General features: G+C 40.0%; 1 protein-coding gene across 1 annotated transcript in view; it reads left to right on the forward strand.

Annotated features, from left to right (window-relative positions):
- Positions 1 to 21,427, forward strand: part of GALNT12 (polypeptide N-acetylgalactosaminyltransferase 12) — a 79,030-nt gene extending 57,603 nt beyond the window's left edge. The window contains exons 8-10 of the mRNA XM_074985984.1: positions 4,036 to 4,149; positions 15,917 to 16,072; positions 19,639 to 21,427. Of these exons, the coding sequence (XP_074842085.1) occupies positions 4,036 to 4,149; positions 15,917 to 16,072; positions 19,639 to 19,776 (408 nt within the window). The 3' untranslated portion in view covers positions 19,777 to 21,427. The remainder of the gene's footprint in view (positions 1 to 4,035; positions 4,150 to 15,916; positions 16,073 to 19,638) is intronic.
- The last annotated feature ends 1,215 nt before the right edge of the window (positions 21,428 to 22,642 follow it).

A 22,642-nucleotide genomic window follows, 5' to 3' on the forward strand; every position in this document is an offset into this window, starting at 1 on the left:
GGAACTATTGGAAATCCTGTATGGATAGAATTATTGACAACTTTTATGAGGTGAACATAACACTTCTTAAGGAGAACAAATATTTTCTTGTTTTTATTTTCTTTAATGCAGCATTCTGCTAAAATATTAAGGTAAGTCAGACAGATTTAAAATTCCATACAAAATTTCTGGGTAAAACTCTTAGTTTAGCTCTTGCCTGATTTAGTCTTGTTTGATGTGTGTTGGAAAAAAATATTAAGAGAGATTACATGCATGAATGAATACTATTATGGCACCATTTTTGTCAGCACAAAGCAAACTGTCTTGTGTCAGTTAATAGGAGAAGACAGTGTTTTCACAAACTCTCTCATCTCTTCCAGACTTAGAACAAGAGACTGGTGAACTCAGGCAGAAGTGGTTACAAAGCCAGATTTTCAAACTTTTGGTTTTGTATCTGCAGTTCATGGATAGAAACTGCTTAGGTGCACCTTATATCACTGAGGTGGCTAGTACCTGGTTGTACCCATATATCAGGTTTTTAGATCTCAAAACAGCCTAATTTATGGCTGTATTAAAAATACCTGAGTTCACAAAAAAATAGATCCAGTTATAGTCAGGCTGAAATACCAGCCCTACATGTTAAAGGGCTAATTGCACAATAAAAGTATAGGTTGACCCTCTCTAACCTGGCACCCTCGGGACCTGACCAGTACTGAACGAGAGAATTTGCCATATCACAGGAGGTCAATATTATGAAGCAGCATTACCACAATATTCTACTGCATACTGGGCTCTCAGGAGACTTTTCGGAGTAAATTAAAGCTAAATAACAACACAGAACACTGAGAGTCATGGCTGGTGGCTGCAAATAAACTTTATGGGAGCATGGGAAACTTGGCCACATCCATGATAAGTGGATATCTGGCTAACTAAAATGATGCCAGAATACAGATATTGCTGGATGAGAAAGTGCTGAATTAAAGAGATTCAACCTATTTGTGTGCAGGGGATATAAAGATTAGATGACACAATGGTGGAGCACAAACACTATATAAAAAGTTGCTCTATGCTGAAATTTGAAGTAATTAGTCATCTTTAATGCAGTGGGATTTTTTTCTTCTGAGTGTGCGCTTTTAGAACCCTGTTTAATTTTTCCTCTCCTTTATGTCTACTTGGTTAATATTGTACAGCATACAAAGAAAAAGTTGTATGTGTGAGCAGTAATTTTCTTTGCAGTTTAATTGTATGCACGCAGATAAAAAACAATGTTGTCCCTAAAAGTCACTAACATTGTGGAATGCGCATGGCTGACTTAAATTGGGGCACAATCATAGTGACATTTAATGCAGTATAGACAGAAGGATGTTATGCTGGTCAGATGCTTGCGGAGCAATCTTGGTGACCTTTTTGCTTGGAGCAGTCAGTGTGGGAGTGACAGCTAGGGTGAATATTTGACTTAGTTGATCTTCCCATTGCAATAAATAGCCAGTGTGGCAATACAATAGATTTCTGAGCATATTGATGACTAGTACCTCCAAACCTGAAGTCAGAGAGAGTCAAGAGAAACCCATTTATTTAGGATATACTGATTTAAATCACACACACACAAAAAATCATTGATTTAAATCAAGTTACCAGAAAAGCTAAGACTTAAGTGCTTAGAGAGCACTTAATTTTGGATTAAGCCCCATTGAACTCACTGGCCTTTTTTTTTTGAGAAAACATGTATTGAATGGGGTCACTTGGGAAAGATGAGTTACGCTGAAGTAAAATGGGAAATAGACTCATGGCACCACCATTGTGGTCTATCGCCAGGATCTTCCAAAATATGGGGGGTGTATTATGTAATATAAAATAAGAAAATGACAGTGCAACTGGTATCTCTAGATTTCTCCCACTACAGCTTTCTGTATTGTACACTAGAGTGATCGATTCTAAACCTAGTTAAACAAGCCCTAAGAATTAGCTAAACTAATTTTTTTTTCTAGCAACATCCAACACAGCAGATAGCTTTGGAATTTACTTATCAGATCACACTTATACTAAAAGACAGAGAGAGTGTCCCAAAGAATGATGCACTGCAAAGTGAATTCTTGAAGTTTCTAACCAGTTGGTCCACTTAGCCAAAGCCACATAATTTTCTCCCAATAAGATGTTTTCCTTTGCACTCTTGCAGCTAGGCCTTGCATCATCTTCTTGCACTGCTTACACTTGACAAATTTTTCTTTTTGAGCCACATAACGAATTTGTTCAAAATATTCCCAGTGAGGGAATGTGCCCAGAATCTGTGACCATTTTTCTGTGACAAAAATGAGGGGGAATATAGCAAGCTGTGTGTGTGCTGAATAATGCCTTCCCATTCTAGTCTGCTGAGTAACAGAAATTGCAAGCCCAGTAGTTTCAGGAAGCAAGAGCTCGTAGTTAGGCTGGACAGACTAGAGCCATTAATTCATGTTTATGAGACTGTAAATATAGGTGTAGCATGTTGGTGATGAGACTTGTGACTTATTTTTAAATGAGAAATTTTTGTTTTTAAAAAAACATTGATTTTTATCCACCCTGATTTTAGTTGCACAAGAAAAATCATAATTTTATAATTAAGTGTAAGTGTAATGTGATATTCCTTTATATTAGTGGTGGGTGTAATAGTTGTTTCAAGCTTTGCTCAATTTTAGTTTTCTATTTTTGCATGTAGCCCTTTACTAGTGTTAAATTTAAAATGAAAATTTTTCTGGGTAAAACTATAATAATTTACAAAGAGGAAAGAATAATTTCTAATGCAGCTGCCTTCAAATCAAACCACTTTACAATAAAAAGGAAACTAGAGAGACTTTAGCCCTGGGAGTCACCACTAAACTGCAAGGTACAGACAGTTGCTCAGATAGAGACCTATCAGAATGCAAGTTGTTTAGTCACCATGTCGATTCATGGTGTTGATGCACTCAGCAGAATGGTGAGAAAAATCTGGAGAATGAGGAATATGAGGAAAGTTCTTGAATCTGAAAGTATTGCAGATACATAAAAGTGAAAGGAGGAGATTGGGTAATAAAAGCAGAGGACAAAAACAGTAAAGAAAAATATTTGTAGAATACCCTTTCGCTTGTTTTACCTTGATTTGTCCTAATTTCTTCATGTCTGTTTATTCACCTCAATGGAAACTGCATATATAATTATCACCTAGTTCTTGGGAAGAAACAAAATTACACCTTCACTAGTGATAGAGACACTAACCCTGCCTTTTTGTCCTTTTATATGTGAGATAGTAGGATTCAGGTAAAATAGGCTATTAGCTTTAATGGTTATTTACAAAACTTGTTTTGTTTTGAGTACATTAACATTTGTTTAAGTTGTTAATAAGAGACTATACCCTAGTTCATCTCATTTTCAGGTAACTTTTCTTTATCTTGGATATTTTTATTAATTGGAAATCCTTATTGATTTGCCTGTGGAATATTCTTAATTAAAAAAAACACAATGTAACTGTGCTGCACGTTGTCAATAGAAGTAAGAAAGGATGGGTTCAACTTGCTGACCTAGTTATCCTTTTAATATATATATAAAACATTTGGTTCAAGCCACCATTAAAATTGTATTCACATGCAGGTTTTAGGAGCTTAAATTCTAAACTGTAGTTGCCTCCACAGGTTTTTTCCTCCACTCTGAAAGCACCTGAGAGTCCTTTTGTTTTCAAAACTGTAATACATTTCTATTTAAAAAATAAAAAGTTAAATGAACAAAAATTATAAAAAAACAAACAAACAAAAAAAAACCTGTGGAAGTCTGGCAGACTTCCCAGACTCAGTAGTTAATTATTGTGAGGTTCTGGTTCAGCAAAGCCAGCTGCACAAGGACCACTCTGGTCCACTCTTACCAGGTTTAGTTTTACGAATTCACCTCTACCACATTTTATTGTTGCCAGTCCCTGATTTAGTGAAAGCAACTCTGTCTGGTTTAGAACTGAAAGTGAGAAGTCTATAACACAGTGTAGGGGTACAAAGTGACACAAATGTGTCTACTTCAGGCAGATGCTTTAATATGTTCTTTTGTCTCATTTAGCTGAAAAATAGAGGAATGGCAAATTACTGCTTTGATTACAACCCTCCCAATGAACATGAAGTAACAGGGCACAGAATCATATTGTATCCATGCCATGGCATGGGACAAAATCAGGTAAGATTTGTGCTTGACTTGACAAATGTTGTGATTAACTGTCTTAGGATGCGTCATCCAAAGTCAGAATGATCCACAATATTCCTGAGGGGTCATGTGGCCACTGCAGTGTGATCTTAGCCAGTGCCATTTCATTCCATGATGTTTGTTTTGCTTTCTTGTGTCCAACTGCAAACTGAAATCAGCTGTTTACAATTCTAAGTCACATTTGGAACATAACTAGGCCCTGTTGACCCATTGTAGTCTCCCCACATCTTTCGAGCACCTTGCACCTGTTAAAATATGTTCTCATCTGAATACTTGTCTGTCTTTTATTTATTTCATAGAGACGCACGCGCACACACTCAGAGTTGCAGATTCTCTTGGCATCTGTTCCACACATCAATGGCCTTCCTAGATAAAGATATTTCTTCTAAATTCACTTAGAAGCTGGTCCTTTCTCAGCTTTGGTTTTCGCTTTCTTGGTTTGAGGCCTGTTAGCCTCACGATATTTCTAATGGTTTGAAATACTAAGTACAAAATTTGCTTTAGTTCTGGGTATAGTTTTGGCATATCTACATATCGTCATGAAAGCGTAGCTTTCTGAAAGTGTTGCAGGGCTCCAGGACTTAAGATATTTCAGTAACCCGTCTTTTAATTCTGGGTTTTCATATAACTAATGAGGACTGATTGGTACCTCCACATGCCCACACTCCTAATGTACTGGTACATCACCCACTGTGGTATATTTTCTGGTTCCTTCTGGAACTGAGGAGGTTTGGCATGCCCATAATGGGAGGAGAGGTGATATGTCCACATGTGTGGCTGAGAGGCAGCAGAAGAGTGTACATGTATGGGGCAAGAGGGATTTGAAAGATGGGTGGGTGACTCGGTTTTGGGAGCTGAACAGGGATAAGATATTCAGAGAAGGACAAATGGTTTCATAGGAGCAACAGAGTTGAGGAGCGTCATACAGTTTACCAGTCACCATTTTAAACTTCTGGAAATGATCTGACTACGAAGAAAACTAAAATATAAATGGCTGTGAGCAAATCTATATTCAAGGGGAAATTTTCCATGGAGAATTAATTGTACCTTCTTTACTGGGAGCGGTGGGGGGGGGGGGGGGAATTCATCCCAAGCTTCCATTGAATTTAATTGAGAACAGAATTGTTCCTGCTATGATGCTATGATTCATCATGTGGCAGTAAGATATATTACTTCTAGTAGCATTATCAGTGTTAGACTACATGTACACTACAGCAATCTTTTGAAAGAAGTCCTTTCAAAAGAAGTTCGTTCAGAAGAGATCTTTTGAAAGAGTGCGTCCACACACAAAAAAGAGGATCAAAAGAGTGATCTGCTCTTTTGAAAGAGAGCATGCACACAGCCCCCACTCTTTTGAGAGAATGGGCCAGGGATTGAAAAATCAGGTGCCATGAGGACTGCTCTTTTGAAAAAAAGGGCCAGTGGAGCATCTACACACATTTTCTTTTGAAAGAAATGGGAATGGAAGAGCGCTTTCAAAAAAGTGCTGCATTCTTTTGATTTAATTTCAAAAGAACACTTTTTGTGTGTAGAGACTCCACTGGATTTCTAAAGAGCCCCTTCTTACTTGGTAGGGTAGATGTGGCCTTAGTGTTTAATAGTATTTGTTGTTTAGATTGCAACAGAGGCCAAAATGAGTACTTTCTAAATACGGGAAACAGCCCTGCCCTGAAGACAAAGACAGACAACGGGTGGGTATGTGGTCATAACGTCAAAAAGCCAATGGTTTTGGGTAAGGCTAGGCACATTTCAGATTTTGAGCACACTGTCATCTCTTTCCTTGTTCAACAATTCAGTCTTTCTGCCCCAACATCCTGTCTCAAATGAGTAGTTTGGTGAGATGATTAATGAAATAGATAAACAGATAATTTATTCAGCCACTTCCTTGTTAGGAAGAAGTGACTGCTTCCAAGGCTTGACATGAGAGCTAATCATGTCCATAGGAATGGTTGAATTCCAAAGGATATTCATTCCAATAATTTTATATTATGGGGGGTGCTGAATTCTTTTTTAGGATATTTTAGTATTCTAATGAAAGATTTTCAACAAAAATCATGTTAATTTCAGCTTTTTTCTAATAGAAAAAAATAGTACCATGGTAAAAGGGCAAAAACAATGAGACCTATTACTTTCATGTTTCTAAAAGGTTATTGTGACAAGATGACATTTTGCAATTATTCTTGTTCTTGATTAGAAATAAAAGAAAATTAATTCTATTGTGAAAGTATCACAATATGACGCCCCCACTGGCTCCCAGTCTTCCTATGCAGTCAACAGAAACAGGAAAGTGCACATCCCTGACAGATAGGCCACTCCCTGCCATATTTCAGCTCTCTGCTCCAAAACATGGGGGGCACTTAAAGAGGTCACCAGAATTTATCATCATTGTGTGTGGGTCTGGGATGCCCAAGTTCAAGTCCTTGCTCTCATGACTATTCAATTATTTACAAATATGGAATAATATCAACAGAGAAGCCTAGGAGACTTCTCTAGACTATCCCGTAGACCTGTAGCTAGGACACTCTTCTGCAATATGGGAGTTCCAAGTTCAGATCTCTTGCCCACAGCAGGCAGAGGGGAAAACTGAACCCAGATCTTCCACATCCCAGGTAATTACCATAAACACTGGGCTAAAAGGTGTAAGGAGGGTGACATCCATCTAAGTGAGGTATAGAAGGAAGATATTTGGACTCACTGGGGAAAGGTGTTGAGGCTAGTGTTGGCTATAATAGCTGGTCCATTATTGTCTCGAGTCGTAGGAGCCAACTCTTCTCGAATGCATATCTAAAAGTGTTCTGAACACCACCTCAGAAGTCTTGTCACAATGACACATTAGTGATCTTTGTTGATGCTTTCTTTCCAATCTTTGGGTTTTTGGCAAATTCCTTATCAAATGGCTTCTGTAAGACAGGTCATACCATACCAAGGGAGGAAAAGTAGCTGAGGGACCAGTTGACATGGCATAATCATCTGGGTGATACCAGAGCACATGCACATTGTGATTCCCTACTTTTCCTGCTCTCCTTCTGGAAAAATGACCATTTGCTTTCCAGGGGAGGGAAATGAGGGCAATGTGGTGTGGGAAGATGACATCACATACCCACAATCACTTCTGAGGAATTTTTTTCCCACACTGCACCAGCAAAAATACTCAGACTGCTGTAGGGCTGAGGGAACTGTGGGATAGGTTACCACAGTGCATTGCTTTAAGAGTTAATGTTTGGCAATTGAGCATGGCTGCAATAAGTCAAGTTTGTGGGGAGGCAAGGATACTCAAATTTGAATTTATAAAACCTAGTGTTACAAAATCAATTTTAACAAATTCGAATTTATCTCATAGTGTAGACATAGCCTAATTCTGGACACCAGATTTCAGGAAAATGTGGACTAATTGGAGTAAGCCTGGAGAAGAGCAACAAATTTTATTAAAGATCTAGAAAACAGGACATGAGGGAAGTGAAAAAATTAATTTGGTTAGTCGGGAGAAGAGAAGACTCAGGTTGTTACAAAGAGGAAGGAGAAAAATTGTTCTTTTTAACTTTTAAGGATAAGACTAGAGGTAAAGAGCTTAAATTGTACCAAGAGCAGCTTAGATTGGACATGAGAAAAAACTTCCTAAATGTCAGGGTAGTTAAGCACTGAAATAAATTGCCAAAGGAAGTTATGAAATCTCCATCATAGGAGATTTTTAAGAACAGGTTATACAAACGCCTGTGAGCAATTATTTAAATGGTGCTTGGTTCTGCCATGAGTGTAGGAGATGGGACTAGGAGAACTCTCAAGGTCTCTTTCAGGATTCTAGTATTCAGTGATTGTGGTTTCCTTTTGATGGAATAAAATTTCTAGGGGTCACAATGGGAGCTAAGATGACATTGTGGCCACTGCAGGGTGGTTCACAGAGCACTCATGACAGAGATGTTACCGTTTCTTTTCACAAATCACAATTTTTTTGTCAAAGGGAGATGTAAGGACTTCTGGTTTCGTGAGCAGGTCCCTGAGAAGGGCTGCTAGCTCAGGCTTTACCCTAGTCCCTGGTATCAGCTAACTCACGTAGAATGTGCCTGAAAAGGGAGCCCTGAGCAGCAGAATCTCCAGCTCCATACTGGCTATTCTATATAAGGATGCTATCGCCATACACAGAAAGAATGATAGGATTGGCCTTTCAACTTTCACAGGGCCTTGAGAATTGGCCTAATCTTCCTCCATCCTTCACACCATGAAATCCTGACACAGGGTATTTAATGAATTGGCACCAAATGATAGAGCAGCTGGATACCATATATGGCCTCTATGGTGTGAGCTCCCCAAAGTTCCACGTGCTGAGGGTGAGTAAACTATTGGCCCAGGAATCCAGCATCTCTCTGAAAGAGAGACAAGATGGGGAGCATCGCAGCTGGCCCAGTCTAGAAAGAACAAGAGCTAAAGATTTTGGGTTCTAACCTTCAAAGGTCATCATAGCCTTCACCAAAAGGAACCCAGCATCTTGGAAATTAACAGGATAAATCATGGCCTGGTTATCAATTCAAAAAGTCATCACTTTATTCCATTTGCTCCTCTCTCTCTTGTGAACAAAGTGTTTCCCAAATAAGAATGAATTCTAAAAAGGTAATATCTATAGTGAGTCCTTAACCTACCCCCTGCTCCATCCCTCTCTTGGCACATGAGGCACCAGAAAAATATACCTCATGATAGATGGTACAGTAAACAGTATTCATGTGGCCACTCCTTAGGCCTTATCCTCAAAAGAGAAATGGGCGAGGACTCATGATGTAGCTAGTACTCTGTTTATTTTCAGTCATGGCTCTTGGTAAAGGAAGCATAGCGATTTGAGTTATAGCTTCTATAACACGAATATCATCACAGTTTATCCAGTATCCATTTCACAGCCACTGATACAGAAGGATGGTCTTGTGGTCATACAGTGCATACACAATTTAATAGAAATGGGGACCCACCCTCCTACATGGAGCCCAGCTTCTTTCCCTAAAAGAAACCCAGGTCCCCTTTTATCTCTCAGATGCAACACCCTTTTTACTTTCCAGCAAGTTGGAGCAGTTTAAATCAAGAAGTAAAACATGATTTTAAATAATTTTTAATGTTTTTTAAATTAGTTGGAGGCTTTGAAGCCCTAATTTGAAAATGTGTGTTATGGCAACTGTAGATTAAAACTTCTATGCTTTTTAGTTTTTAAGCGCTTTGTAAAACTACCACAATTTAGGATATTTAACTGAAATTTACAAATCTGCAGTAGAGCAAAAATATATATACTTATTGAATTTAAGGATCTGGCCATGCTGACACTCAAACGTGTGTAGCTGCTCACATGAGCAACTCCATTGGGCACAAAGGGACTAGGCTTGTGCTGTAATGTTAAGCATCAGCATAAGTGTTTGTAGCATCAGAGGCTAAAATTGTATTTTTATTTAAATTTTAACGGGAATAATATCTGTCAAGTGAAAACAAAATTAATTCAATGGTAACAGTGAAAAACTATATCATTAACAAACATGTGCTGAACTTTTTTTTAACATGAGTTCAGTGTTAGAGTCCTAAGAGAGGAGTTTTCAAAAGCACCTACTGGACTTAGCTCAGAGGTTCCCAAACTTTTTATCCTTGTGACATCCCCTCAACAGGACTTACTCCAAAACTCCCATCTGTCCAAGGCAGAAATTGGCTCACAGAGGTGAGCAGATGGTAGCAGGACCTGGCTGACTCCAGCCCCAAATCTCTTCCCTCCCTCCTTGTCCAGAGGCTCTTGCTTCTGTGGATTCCAAAAGATTTAAAATACATGGGTCTCTAACGGGACATCTGTGGGGAGAGTGCACTGGGAACCCACAACACTCAAAGAGAGGAAGAGCAGCTCATTGCAGCTGGGGCACAGCTGAGCTGTGCTCCTGTCCCTCCCCAAGGACCAATGAGTACTTCCTTCATGCTCTCTCAGCTGCTGCCCGGGCCTGGACGTGCAATTGGCCATGGCCTGCATCCACATTGTGCCACCCTGGTAATTACATTTCAACATCTGGCGCAGGAGTGGAGGTGGGACGCGCACCAGAGACGTAGCATACATCTCACTGACCAAATCTCCTGATGGAGAAGTACATCATCCTCGTCAGTGTTCTTGACTTGTGGTTGTTCAGTGTATCAGAAGCTGGTGTTGGTTGCAAATGTAGCACTGTCTAGACGCTTATCAGTCGTGTGTCTGAGCTTCCGGTGTTCTAACAGTGAGGTGGTTAATGAGGCTCAGAACTTGCCTTTTCAACATTTGTGACCATTTTAAAGGTGACCCTTCTTAGCATTTCGAATTTTACATAGAATTTTTTTTCTACTATTAACATTATTGTGCTATTTTGAAGAAACATGTACAAAACAGTCACTTTAGCAATTTAAGACTATAAAACAGAGAGAAAACAAAGAACTAGCAACATATAAATAAAAACTCTAATTTGCATTTTAAAATAAATTTTTATCCATCCTGCTTTTCAGCAACACTGAGTTTCATACTAACAGCCATGCCCACTACAGTCTTTAATTTCTCACATGAGTTATAATTAATACAAGTATCCTCCTGAAAGGTGGACACTTGCCTTCTAGGTCCTACTCTGCTGGCTGGCCATTCAGAATGAATGGTCCCAGGACTCCCTCTATTTTTTTCCCCATCCATGGGTAGAATACATTGTGTTATATGCACCAAGGCATATGGGGGTGCGCACCATGCTGCCAGCTGGGGCTGCTCTGGTAATCAGCTGGGTGGCACCTGAATCTTTTCTTGGCAGCCACCCAAGCGCTTAGCTTACAGGGAATATACTGGATGGTCCTCTTCAGTAGCATCAATGATTGTCATAAGCCACAGTTAATCTTTCCCCAAGCTGAATATGGGCCATCCACTGCTTCCCTGTGGAAAGACTCATCACACTTCAGCTATGCAATTCCCTATGAGCCCTGAGAACCTCATAGATCTCCTGACATTTGATCTGGGGCACAGCCATTTCAAATTGTTTCTTAGGGACTGTGACCAGGTAGTCTTAGAACTCTATTGACCAGCTGAGACCTTGTCTTCATGTTCTGAAAGTTCCTTTTATCAACAGGTATTCCATAATCAACATGCTCTTGGAGCAGGTGCTCAAGATAGAGAATGTTAGCATACTTCCTGTATCAGGTCTTTGCCTTAATAGAAAATGTAGCTGATCTATAGTCAACCACAATAAACTTAATTCAGAGAGACCATCCCATACCATTGATATGTCAGCTCCCTCTAGAGTCTCTTGAGAGGACTGCTGATGTATATGGTTCAACAGGTTTAGATTTAGTCTCAGTGAACAACAAGCCAATACGCCAAGGGCTACCAACTTTGTTTATAACAGGGTTGTCCTAGCACTGCAAGTTTATAGGTTGACTCCAAAAGAGGGAAAGGGTAGAATCACTGAATTGTTCGTAGGACTCATAATTTCGTGCCTGGGTGTGTGGATGCAGTGGCAGTATGATAGCTCATACTGTCTACCGCCTGACTACTGCACTGAGGTTGCACATCAGGTTAGTAAAGGATTCATGTCCACAGACAGGTGTGCCAGAGAACCAGTTGCATTGGCATCCAGAAGCAGGGGGACGGGCAGTGTGAGAGAGAGGGAGAAAGGAGTGAGAAGCATTCCTGGGAAAAATAAACATAAACAATGAAATTACCTAAAACAGCTAAAGCTCTTGATGAAAAAATCTATGGCCAGTATGGTTAAAAAGGCAATAAGAAAGAATTATTGTAATAGATCGGGAACAAAGGAAATCCTAGCACAATGGTCTGGATCCTTTACTAGATGGGATGGTAAATTGTCAATTATAATGCTAAAACAGCCAATAAATATTTGTTTTGTATTTGAAAAGCAGCTGGATGGTGTATGCACATATTGTAGTGATAATGAAATGTTTTCTATCACAATAGTAAGTAGGAGGCTATGCAACAGCTGCTGCTAAAATGCGGGGGAAAAAACATACAAGACTGAATGACTTGTACCCAAGAGTTTTAAAAGAATTACTCCTGCGTGCTGCAAGCCACTGATGCCGATATTGTATGAATCTTGAAATTCTGGAAAAGTTCAAGAAGACCGCGGAAAAGTTAATGTTGTACCAATATTTAGAAAGGATAAATAGGTACTATAGTTAGTTTTCCTGACATCGATCTTAGGCAAAAACTAGGAGAGCCTAATATGGGATGCAGAGTATTAAAGGGTGGCAGCTTAATAGATGCCAATCACAATGTTTTTTATACAATATAATTCTTGTCAAATTAACTTGATATTTTTGATCCACTCACAAGTTGGGTTGACAAACCATAACTGAGTTCACATCTATTTAGACTTCTGTAAGACAGACTAGGATCACAGGATACAGATTTTAAAAAGTAGCACTGTACAAAATCAGTTTAGCATGAGTGAATTAAAACTGTTTAAAAAAATTGTAAATGGAGACTCACCACTCAGTTGAAAGTGTTCCTAATGGGGCACCACAGGGGCCTATTCTTAGGCAAATACCATTCTACATGTTTATCAATGATCAGGAATGAGCATGAAACCACTGCTGACAAAATTTGTAGATGACACAAATTGATGGAGTAGTAAATAATACGGACAGATCAGTTCTACAGAGTAAAGTGGATTGTTTGGAAAGCTGAGCACACTTAAATGGCTTGTCTTTAATATAGCTAAATACATGGTCATGCAGGCCTGGTCTACACTAGGGACCAAAGTCGATCCTAAATATGCAGTTCTAGCTATGCCATTAGCATAGCTAGAAGCAACGTATCAAGATCGACTTTGTACCCAGGGCTCTTCACATTTGCAGTGACATCCCTTACTCAATGCAGCAGTGTGGTGTACCAGGGTCAACAGCCGAGCCTAGAGAGATCAATTTTGCCACGTCTTCACTGACGCAGCAAAATTGAAGTCTGGCAGATCAATCACAGCCCACCGAACTTGCAGTAAGTGTAGTAATACCCACAGTCTGGGCTACTGTATTTTGGAAAGCTGTGACTCAAAGAGGTATTGATACCAACTGAATATGTGCTACTAGCTCAGTATGGTGGCTGAGAAAGCAAATGCTGTCCTTGAATGCCAAGTGAGGAATTACTGAGTGGAAAAATGGAATGCGAGTGATGTTATCCCTCTCTATCTAGTTCTTGTGTCAATGCTTAAAGTTGTTGAAAAATTGGAAGCAGCTCACAGAAGAGCTGCAACAATTATTCAGGGTTTGAACGACAGGCCTCACAATGACAAACTAAATGCTCGGTCCATTTCGTTTACCCAAATAAGTTAAGAGTTGACTCGAAGTCATGGTCTCCAAGTACCTTCAAGGCAAGTAGCAGGCACTGACCTAGCTGATGAAGATGTAACAGGACCTAGTGTCAGGAAACGGAATCTAGCTCTGCCAGCTCCAGCCCCTCTGGCATAGGGTACCTAAATGCTCAAGGGGGTGGGGTTTCTGCGTCTGTTTGATGGGGAAATTTCCTGTCACCAGCAAACACCTCCTCTGTGGGTTGACCTACTTTCCACCAGCGGTACTGGAGCTGGCAGAGCTCATCTGCCAGTTGGGTACACTCTTAGTTATGGGACAGGTCATGGCCTCCCTCTAAGATCTGAGTGCACAGTCTCTTTGGCATTAGCAGAGCTATGCTCCCCACCCTGTAAATGGGTGGAGTCTTCTGCCCTCTGAATCTAGAAGGGGAAGGGAAGACCATGATGAGGCCGCATATGCAAAGCTCTTAACCCAAGACAGGAAGCTGGAGTCTAGGGGCCAGGTGACAGAATGGATGATTTGGGGAGCAGAAGAAAATGGGGGCATGGAAAGGGGTCAGAGGCACATTAGAGGAAGTCAAAGATATATGAAGGCACAGATGGAAGGTTCGCAGAGGGTGCACCCTTCTACACAAGCTGCAGATCCAGCCTGTTCATCTGCGACTGTAACAATTCAGGGTCTCCTTCCCTTTGAGTGAATGGGAAATCAGACAGGACTTGCTCATAGACTAAGGGTTTTTCCACACAGATCCAAAGAATGTGCCTGCCAGAGGTGGATATATAACCGGTTGAGTGTGAAGTAGCGGGGGACCACATCCTAGAAAAAGCCTCCTTTCACTCCTTTGCTGTCATCACTCAGACTAAATTAACTCATGTACTTGCCTGGCCTGATCTCCTAACTTGGATAACCTTCTTTCTTCCCTACAATGGGCTGCCGGGAGCATCCAGAGCCGAGGGCTGTCATTAAACCTGTGCCTCAGCAAGAGTGAACTTTGCTTAAGATTAGAATGTCTGACAACACCTTTCCCCATACATCCGTCTTCCTCACCAGAAAAGTCCCCAAGGCTCTGGCAGTCTGAGCAGTCAGCCCCTGAACTCCTCAGAGATGTCTCTCTGCAATGCACTGCCTCTGATTCTCACCATTCATAGACGATAATAATTTCCTTGCTCTTATGAAGTCTTTTTATTACAGTTTACTGATTTAACTGGGATAAGCATACCCTTCCCTTCAAACACAGCACTGCATTGGTTTACAGTAAAAAAATTCAAAAAGTTTCTTAAGAAAAGTGGTACCAGGTAGAAGGAATAAATGATGAACTGGTTACAAACAAAAGTAAAAGTATACTTTTTAATGGCTAAGACTTAACTACACATGCTACAGTCTCTGTTCAAGGTAGTTTCCTCACCAGTCTTCTTTTCCCAGCAATAACTCACTGTTAGGCAGGATCCCCACAGATTCCAAGATGCTATTTTTCCTTGTCTCCTCAGGAGAAGGATAATCCAGAGTCTTTCTGTGTTGCCTGATATTTCAGATTCTGCTTTTGTTTACAGGATCAAATTTTCCACGGGATTTTTGTTTACAGGATTCAGTGTCCTGCATCTTCCGGGGGGCTACTCCACCTTGGGTTGTCTGGCGTGCATTCCATGTGATTCTTCCTGCTGCAATTTTACAATGTAAATGTTTTCTTCCTGCAATCCTGTGATACAAATGAATAGCCAATTGGATTCAACCACATCTCGTGTAAGGTGTTGGCCTCTTCCTGTTGTCTGGAGACAGCCTGTTTATCAACTCCCCTAGTCCCTGATATGCCTGGTTTCCTTTTTAGCTTTTAGTCACAGACTTTAAAGCATAATACCAGTGAATGTCTGTAATTACACACACTGTAATATAATATAATATTATATATTATTATATGTAATATAATAGCACTGCCACATACATTGGTCAGTGTCCAGATTCATGGAAACAAAACTTTTACCAGAATTTCTCCTGAACTCTAAGTAAACTGACAACTCTAAGTGAATCAATTAGCACATTAAGGCTGTGGCCACACTTGGCCAAAATTTCAAAATGGTCATACTAATGGCCAAATCAGAGAATACTAATGAGGTGCTGAAATGAATATTCAGCACCTCATTAGCATGCTGCCGGCCATGGCACTTCGAAAGTACTGCGTTTCGCTCACACACGGCTTGGCTACATGGGGGTTCTTTTCAAAAGGACTCCACAAACATCGAAATTCCCTTACTCCTATCCTACATTCATTTCAGCACCTCATTAGTATTCTCTGATTTGGCCATTAGGATAGCCATTTCGAAATTTTGGCCAGGTGTGGCCACATCCTGAGATGGATTTTTTTTTTTTTAACCTTTACTGTGATTCTTTTTCTGATCGGATCTTTTTTGTTTGCACACTGCACATATAAATCTATTGTCCTTTGTTTTCTCTTTGGGACTGGCAGTTTTTCGAATATACCTCCCATAATGAAATACGTTACAACACCCGGCAGCCTGAAGCCTGTGCAGCAGTTGATTCTGGCACTGAATATTTGACAATGTACTTGTGTCAGGACAATGCTCAGAATGTTCCAGAAAATCAGAAATTTGTTTTCAGAGAGGTAAGTCTGTCAGTTTTTTCACTTTATTGTTTCTGGTCATTGTGCAAGCTGCAGAAACCCAGTATTTGGATAGGGGTTAATAAATGGAGGGGTCTTAGATTTTGGTGAGGTATTCAGAGTCTTGAATTTGAATAGTAGCCTGTTTACCTGTAGAACAGTAGAGGTGACAGCAGCGTATGAGAATCCTCCTCCCTTTTCCTGTCTTGAAAGGCAAAAAGAGGAGAGGAAACACACAGGGGCTGACAACACCCTTTCTTAGGCCTCAACAACGAAAAGTATGTGGATACTGTTCACACTCTTTATACAAGGCAGGGACTGAGATCACTTGTGGGTTGCGTAGTACTGTCCTCATGGTCGTATTCCCATCTGTGTAGCCATGGGGTACTTGTCTCTTTGGCCACAGGGTCTTCTAGAAGCTAAAGACAAACTCTGTCTACCTGTCCTATGTATGGCTGCCTACTCCTTCCAGGATGTTAATATCTGCATGCAGGGTAGCCAAGACAGGTGACAAAACGTGTGGTGTGTCCCAAGGGAAGTAACAATATTACAGTTATTATTGTGGGAGGTTTTGGCCATGAAGCAGAAAAAAGCACAAGAGATGATAATGCTGCATCAGGTATATTTACTTCACAGTTTCAGGATTTCCTTCACAACTACCAGAGCTAAACATGACTGTATTTTTAAATGAAAGCTAAGATCTTGACACATCCATTAGGTTTCAGATATGTTAATTTAGTTACTAACAATTGGATTTAGATGGAAAACATTACAATGAATTGTCTTAACAATCCAAAATTATGCTGTCTTTTGCAAAAATAGCCTGCCTCTTATATGGTGCTAACATCTTCAAACAAGCCCATTTCCAAATATCAAAAATCCATAATTTTCTTGTTATATGAATACTAAACAGATGCGACTCAGAAAAAGAATTCTTAATGGGTCCATCTTTGACTGAAGAGTGATGGTATGGCTGAGGGAGGCAGGGTTAGTGGGAATACATGTGTGGGAAGGCTGGGAGAGGGAGACATGGGAAAACAGGCTGTGGAACTAATGCAGTCCCTCATTGCTGATGGTGCCTGATTGCAGGGTGTCACTGCACCTCTGGCACTCCTGTCTTGGTACCTCCAGCTGTATTATATTGGAAATGTGAGGCACCAGCACTGGGGGAATCTTTCAGGTGTTTGTCCCTCCTGACTCTCATTCATTTCCCCCTTTGCCCCAGTCTCTTTGCCCCTATTGCCACACACATACAGCAGACCTTCTACTCCCATTTGTGGTCTCCATGCCTTCCTTTAACCAGGTCCCTATCTCCTAACACCTTCACCCACCACAGCAATCTCTCTACCTCCACTGCCTGTAGCTGTCCCTGCCCTTCTGTGCACCCGCATCTTTCTGTGTCTCGAGGATTCCTTGCCAATTCCCATCTCCCTGCTGCCTCCACAAACCTTATGCTTCATTCATTCAAATCCCCAATCTCCAGTCCTGCTGCCATTGTCTCTGCCCTCCCTTGTCCAAAGTCCCTTTCCCCTTACGTTCAAACACATAGTCTCATCCCCCTATCTCTCCTATTACCCTCCCCTTGTCCATATGCACAGCTTCTCCTGCTGCCATATCTGCTTCATCCAACCTCTGTGTATCCCAAGGCTGTCCTGCAACCTTATGGTCCTTGTTGTCCCAGCAATCCTTTTATCCACCAATCTGTACCTCCTACATCCCACTTTCTGGGTACCATACCCGCTACAACAGCATCACACATACCCCATAGCTCACGATCCCTTGATATCCCCCATGTACAGTGCTCCATAACCTCCTTCTTCCCCAAAGCCATCCCCACCCTCCCCATACAGTCCCAGCTACCATTCCCAGCACATCACATCACATCAAAATATGCCTGTTCACCCTCAAGCTCTGGCAGTGTAATGTATATATATATTTCGAAAGGTATTGGCAGTCCATCAAAATAGTACCGTCACCCCACTTTTCACTTTCAGCCCAGAGAAGGGCACCTATTGAGATGCTGCTCTCTCCCCTGCCAGAGCATGTCCCTGCAGTGGGAAAAGGCTGCAGTAGCAGGGAGATATTATATTGTTAAAAATTGCAATGTATCTGGGAGAGGCACTGCTTGGGCTTGTGGACAGCTGTGTGGGGTACATACACACAGGGTTCAGGTGTGCATTTACTCACCTAATCAGTGCCTTACTGTCTTACAGTGCCTTACCCATGCTAGAGATGTGTATAGTATGTGTACTCTCTGTGCCTTCATAAGGAGTGTGCAGTGACATGTATTGAATGGATCCCAGACGCTTCAAAAAAACAGGATTTAAAAAAAAGCGTGATTTGAAATACTTCAACGTTCAAGGCAGTGAGGAGCAGCATTCATTTTTAAAACGAACGTATTGATTTTGAGCCACAAAAATCCTCTACTGTGGCTGTTGACTTGATCGTATCACCCGTTCATTGAATCCCTACACTAACCCCCTATTTTCTGTTGTATTAGCTTTAAGGTCCCACTCACCACTTTCAAGGCTTTCTATAAATCTGTCCCTCCCTATCTAACCTCCTTTGTTGAATTCAGATGGCCTTGTACCACAAACACTGATGATAGTACATCCGTACTGGGGATAGTCATTAAAAATATTATCCAGCAGAACAATGAAGTGTGACAGGACAGCAATGATGCTATAATTAAGGTTTAAAAGAGGGGCCTCTTTTGGTTGGGGGTCTGGAGTTAGCTGATGGCAAAATTGGTTTACATTGTTCTTTCCATTCTATCACGCAGTATGCATAAACCTTTTTCTACAGGTTAGGGGAGAAATTAGAACACTGCCATTTGTCAGATGCCCTCACATGATATTTTGAGCATCCAAAACTAGAACCACCAGTTGTCATTATGGAAAGTTCTTATACTCCTTTAGGGAAAAAGTAGGACAGAGGTAAAATTGGAGGATAGAATTGACATGAAACTCTAACATTGCACTGATCATGGCAGAGACTGATGACAGAGGTCATGGTCTGTCATTAAAAAAGCATTTAGGAAAAATGCATTTTGCCACATAGAAGCATAATTATGGGAACCCTTAATGATGTGAATCAGAGTTTGAAGAAGCATTCTGTAGAAAAATGAAAGGAACACAATGAAGAAGAGATAGGGCTGCAGTTGCTACAGGAGCGGAGTTAGGATTTTTTGTTGCATTTTTGTTTCTCATGTTATGTATTTTGCTGAAGAGGATCTATTTTATAAACTGCTGTAAAGTAGCTATATTGCTTTTTCTGCAGAACTTAAATGTTTTTTCCCTAGGTATTTATGTTCGTGATGTCGGGCGTCCATCATTAGAAACCTTAGCTATTGGACAATTTAGTGATCTTGTGTGTGGATAATCATCATATAAACACAAACAACACACTTTTTGACCTTGGCATCATGCTTCTTGGATTCAGTGTAATGCTCCCCTGAGGAGAAGTATAAGTTTAGATATAGATGTTTCCTGGTACAGTCATAAAATTTAATGAGTAACTATAATTCTAAGACGATGTTGTAAATAATAATTTTCCTCTATCTTTTGTAGGATGGTACTTTGTTCCATGTACAAACCCAGAAATGTCTACAAGCCGAATCTAACTCTTACAATGGCAATCCAGCACCATTATTGCGACCATGTAGCAATTCAGAATACCAAAAATGGTTCTTCAAAGAAAGAAGTTGATCCACATGTCATCAACTGTACAGCTGAATATGAAAATGTTAACTTTCTAGTTAGCAGCTAGGAAACCTCTCAAAAATGACATAGATGATCTATTTTTGTATGAAAAGAGTTGTAACTTGTTTACAAGTTGTAAACTTTGTTTTCTGGAACATTAAAAGGCTAAGTGTTGAACAGACGCTGTGACTATACTGTGCTGCAGAAATCTCTTCTTCCACTGTTCTCTTTATTTGGCAGCTATGTTTGTACCATGTCTTACGGTTTTTCATGTAACTATTTTTAACCTACTGTGTGCATGTAAGGAAGTGAAAGTAATTGCACTAATGCTATCTGCCAGTAACTTTAAAATGCTTATTTTTCTAAAATGTTCTAGAGTGGTGCCTTTTTAACAGATATTAGCTAAAGGTTCTTTTAAATTCCAAACACGTAAATTTAGGTCAGATTCTGCCCTGAGATGTGAAAGTGAAGCAGAATTTGCACAGAACGTGCACTGTGGAGTTTGCACATCAGCATCTCAAACCAGACCCTAATAATTTTGCAGAAATAACATTCCACATTGCACATATTTGACTGAATGGCATAACATTTTAAATGTTCGTGGTACTTGACAGATTCTAAATAAAGCTGTTTCAGGGTCTCTTTGGAGTAAAATTAATGATTATTTACTGACCTTTCATTAATCTAAGAAATAAAGCGCCGATATTAAAAATGACTTTGTGGGAAAAATTAAATTCATGTGGGGCCCCACCTTAGCAGTGTGTACTATGTAACTTTAAATGGAAGTTCAGCATGCACAAATTGTGCAAGAAAAGACTTACAGCTATAATTACTGACTTTGAAGCTTTAATTCAGTTTTAAGCAAATGAATGGATAAATAAAAACTGATGCCTTTCACTTTCATTGATACTATTAATACACTCCTTTTCTACACAAATGATTGAAACAAAAATTGTTTTATAATGAAGTTAAATGGTAAGTTTTGTAATTGTTGCTAATCTAAGCTTCTGTCTTCATGATTGTAACTGTTTTCTAGGAATTTCCATTGTGAATAACAACCTGATCAGTTCTTCATGTACATTCCTGCTGAAAGCCTACATATTCAATTAGCATCTATACAAGATGTCTGCTTAAAGTATAGGAATTGCCATACTAAATCAAACAAGTCATTTGTCTTTGACAGTGGTCAGCAACAGATGCTTCAGCCTATAAGACACATTTCTTCCTTATCTCTGTCAGGTTCACTTACGTGCTAAAGCATGAGTGTTTATATCTCTTCCAAAATATTTATTCTTTTACCCTTAATTTTGTAAATATAGATTTTTGTTGTTATCCATATAAACATTCATAGCTTTTCTGAATCCTGGTGAACTCATGTCATCTTTCCATACTTGTTTATGATTGTTGGGGACTCTGTGCCTTTAGGGGATTGTATTTAGATTCTGCCAAGATTGTTGCAAAACTAATGTTTTATAAGCAGCTTTACAGTAGTCTCTGTGGGTTTGGTTGATGAAACTGGTATTAGCTCTTATAAAATAATTTGTAATTAATAGCTTAGAAACCCTTTTTGTTTGGTCTATCTTTCTTGCGGTCTCAATACTTTTCTCTTGAAATGTCTCTGATCTTTGGCCCTGATCCTTCCAGCATTTAAGCACATAGGAAAAGACAACTGCTTTATTTTATACTCTTGTTAGTTCCTTTCTCTTATAACCTCTCAGCTTGCTCTCCCTGTTTGTATACAGATTGCACTAGTTTTACTCACCTTATGGATCCCAAATTAGATAAAGTATGTTACCCTACCACTAACCATTTACAGCTGTCTTCCTTACCCATTTACATTGCTATCAAATCTGGCCATTGATACCTAAAAATCTACAAAGAAATAGGGTAGTGGCTTCAGTCCAGTACATACAGCAAGGGAACAAATGAAAGAACTTTGTGTGTAAATGTGAATGAAGGAAGAGACAATAACAAACTTCGGGTAGTAGTATAATAGTTGTGAAGGGAGTAGATAGTAGCTCAAACTCACTAGCGCTTTTGTTCACTGGCTAGTAGTACCTGTGTACAGTTTCTTTAAAAAAGCTATTCTATTGGAGTTACAGATCAAAACCAGATGTTTGCATGGGAGAGGTTAAAATTAAAGCAAGATGATCGCATCACTTCTGTTTCCCCCAGTAATTTTAAAAATTCTATTATATCAATTGGTTAAAGAGTGATATATTAGTCAATACATGGGCAGATCTCCCATCGAAATCTGTGAGTTTTCATGGAGGCAGGACTTGAAGATTGCACTTGTGGTATGCAAATAAGATGAAGAAAAAACAGACTTTACAACAATTGTGTAGAGAGAAATCCTGCTGCCTAGTGTGAGCCATCTTTTAAGAAAAAGCTTTGTGGCTGAGGTGTACAGTAACATAAAATTGCATAAAGCTCCTGTTTTCTCACACAACAAATCCTCTGGCTTGAGGAAACGAGCAGGTATTTGTATACACACATTCACCACAGAAGTAGCTGTGGGATAAAAATGTGATGCACTCCAAGCACTTCACTTGGAAGTTGGGGCATTGTCACAGAACCACTTGGCTGTTTCTATAGTTATGGCACGCAGCCTGATCTCTAATAGAGATTTTAGCTAGTGCCCCTAGGGTGTTTGTGTGCCAGGCCCCCGTTGCTTCTCTTCTCCCTTTGTCACTCCAGTAGTCGAGCAATGCATCTGGCTATATAGGATTAGGGCACAGTCCAACATCTGCCTGGACAGAGCATGCCTTTAACCAAATTAAAAAAGATTCTCTTCCCTTTGAAAGCAATTGGCTGTGGTCACACTAGCAAGTGAGGTTGAAAGGGGTAATCCCGATCCATCACTTCAAAGTGA

This window comes from Carettochelys insculpta, chromosome 2 (assembly GCF_033958435.1).
Source record: "Carettochelys insculpta isolate YL-2023 chromosome 2, ASM3395843v1, whole genome shotgun sequence".
In the NCBI taxonomy this organism is placed as follows: domain Eukaryota; kingdom Metazoa; phylum Chordata; order Testudines; family Carettochelyidae; genus Carettochelys; species Carettochelys insculpta.